This window comes from Chaetura pelagica, unplaced genomic scaffold (genome assembly GCF_000747805.2).
Source record: "Chaetura pelagica isolate M959 unplaced genomic scaffold, ChaPel_1.0 scaffold64, whole genome shotgun sequence".
Lineage (NCBI taxonomy): Eukaryota > Metazoa > Chordata > Aves > Apodiformes > Apodidae > Chaetura > Chaetura pelagica.
In genome coordinates, this window is record NW_009952885.1 from 1 (window position 1) to 891 (window position 891).

The window sequence follows — 891 nt, forward strand, 5'->3', positions numbered from 1 at the left end:
CCTGGGGGCTGCTGCTGCTGCCGGGAATTCTCATCCTGGCTTCTTGTTTACTTTTCTTCTTTCCCTTCAGTGACTGCAGGAAGCGTTGGCAGCAGGAGCCTTTTGGCACTTCCCGAGGAGGCTTCAGAAGTGTTTCCACTTTCACCTTCCTCGGTTCTCCCCAGCCTGTCAGTGAAACCTGCATTGGTGCAGCTGGGGCAGAGCTCACCCGAGGCCATGGGCACTGTGCCCTGAGGACTGGCACCACGTGGCTGTAGCCATGACGGAGCCCCACAGGGTCCCGTTCACCACTCTCCAGGGTCCCCTGAGCAGCAGCTTCTTGAAGAGGTCTCGGAAGGAGGATGCAGAGCAGCCCCAGGACCCTGAGCCAGCTGCCACCGCTGTGCGCATCACGCTCACCCTCTTTGAGCCCGATCACAAACGCTGCCCAGAGTTTTTCTACCCTGATCTTCTGAAGAGCTCTCGAGGGAAAGTAAAAGGTGGTTCTTCAGGAGACAAAGTAAGTGCCCACGTGGGGGACAGTGCTTATTTAATGTGGAAGTGCTTGGTCTTAGGGACACTGTCACCCCAGGCTTGCCTGTCACTGGGCTTGCCAGCAGCTGTAAGCAGCTCTTTCCTTGGAGCATCAGAAGCAGAGATGCTTCTGGGACTGGTGGCTGGGTCTTTCTGGGACCCCTGCTCTACTACATGGGAATATTTACCCCTTAGTGCTTGGCCTCTCTTCCTAGAGCGGGTGGACCTTGTGCTTCCCTGTGTTCCCTGACAGCTGTTTGTCTGTTGAAGCCATTTCTCAGGATACGACTCCTGGAGCTTCAGAACTTTGTCTTGAGAGTGTTTTTCTATGAGAGCAAAGTTCATGGGATTCTCATTGTTTTTAGTGTTGCTCTTCAG

The 891-nt window shown here is 54.5% G+C and overlaps 1 protein-coding gene across 1 annotated transcript in view; it reads left to right on the forward strand.

The window, feature by feature from the left end:
• The first annotated feature begins 259 nt into the window (after nt 1-259).
• Nucleotides 260-891, forward strand: part of UBN1 (ubinuclein 1) — a 20,934-nt gene continuing 20,302 nt past the window's right edge. Inside the window, exon 1 of the mRNA XM_009995442.1 lies at nt 260-499. Within this exon, the coding sequence (XP_009993744.1) occupies nt 260-499 (240 nt within the window). The remainder of the gene's footprint in view (nt 500-891) is intronic.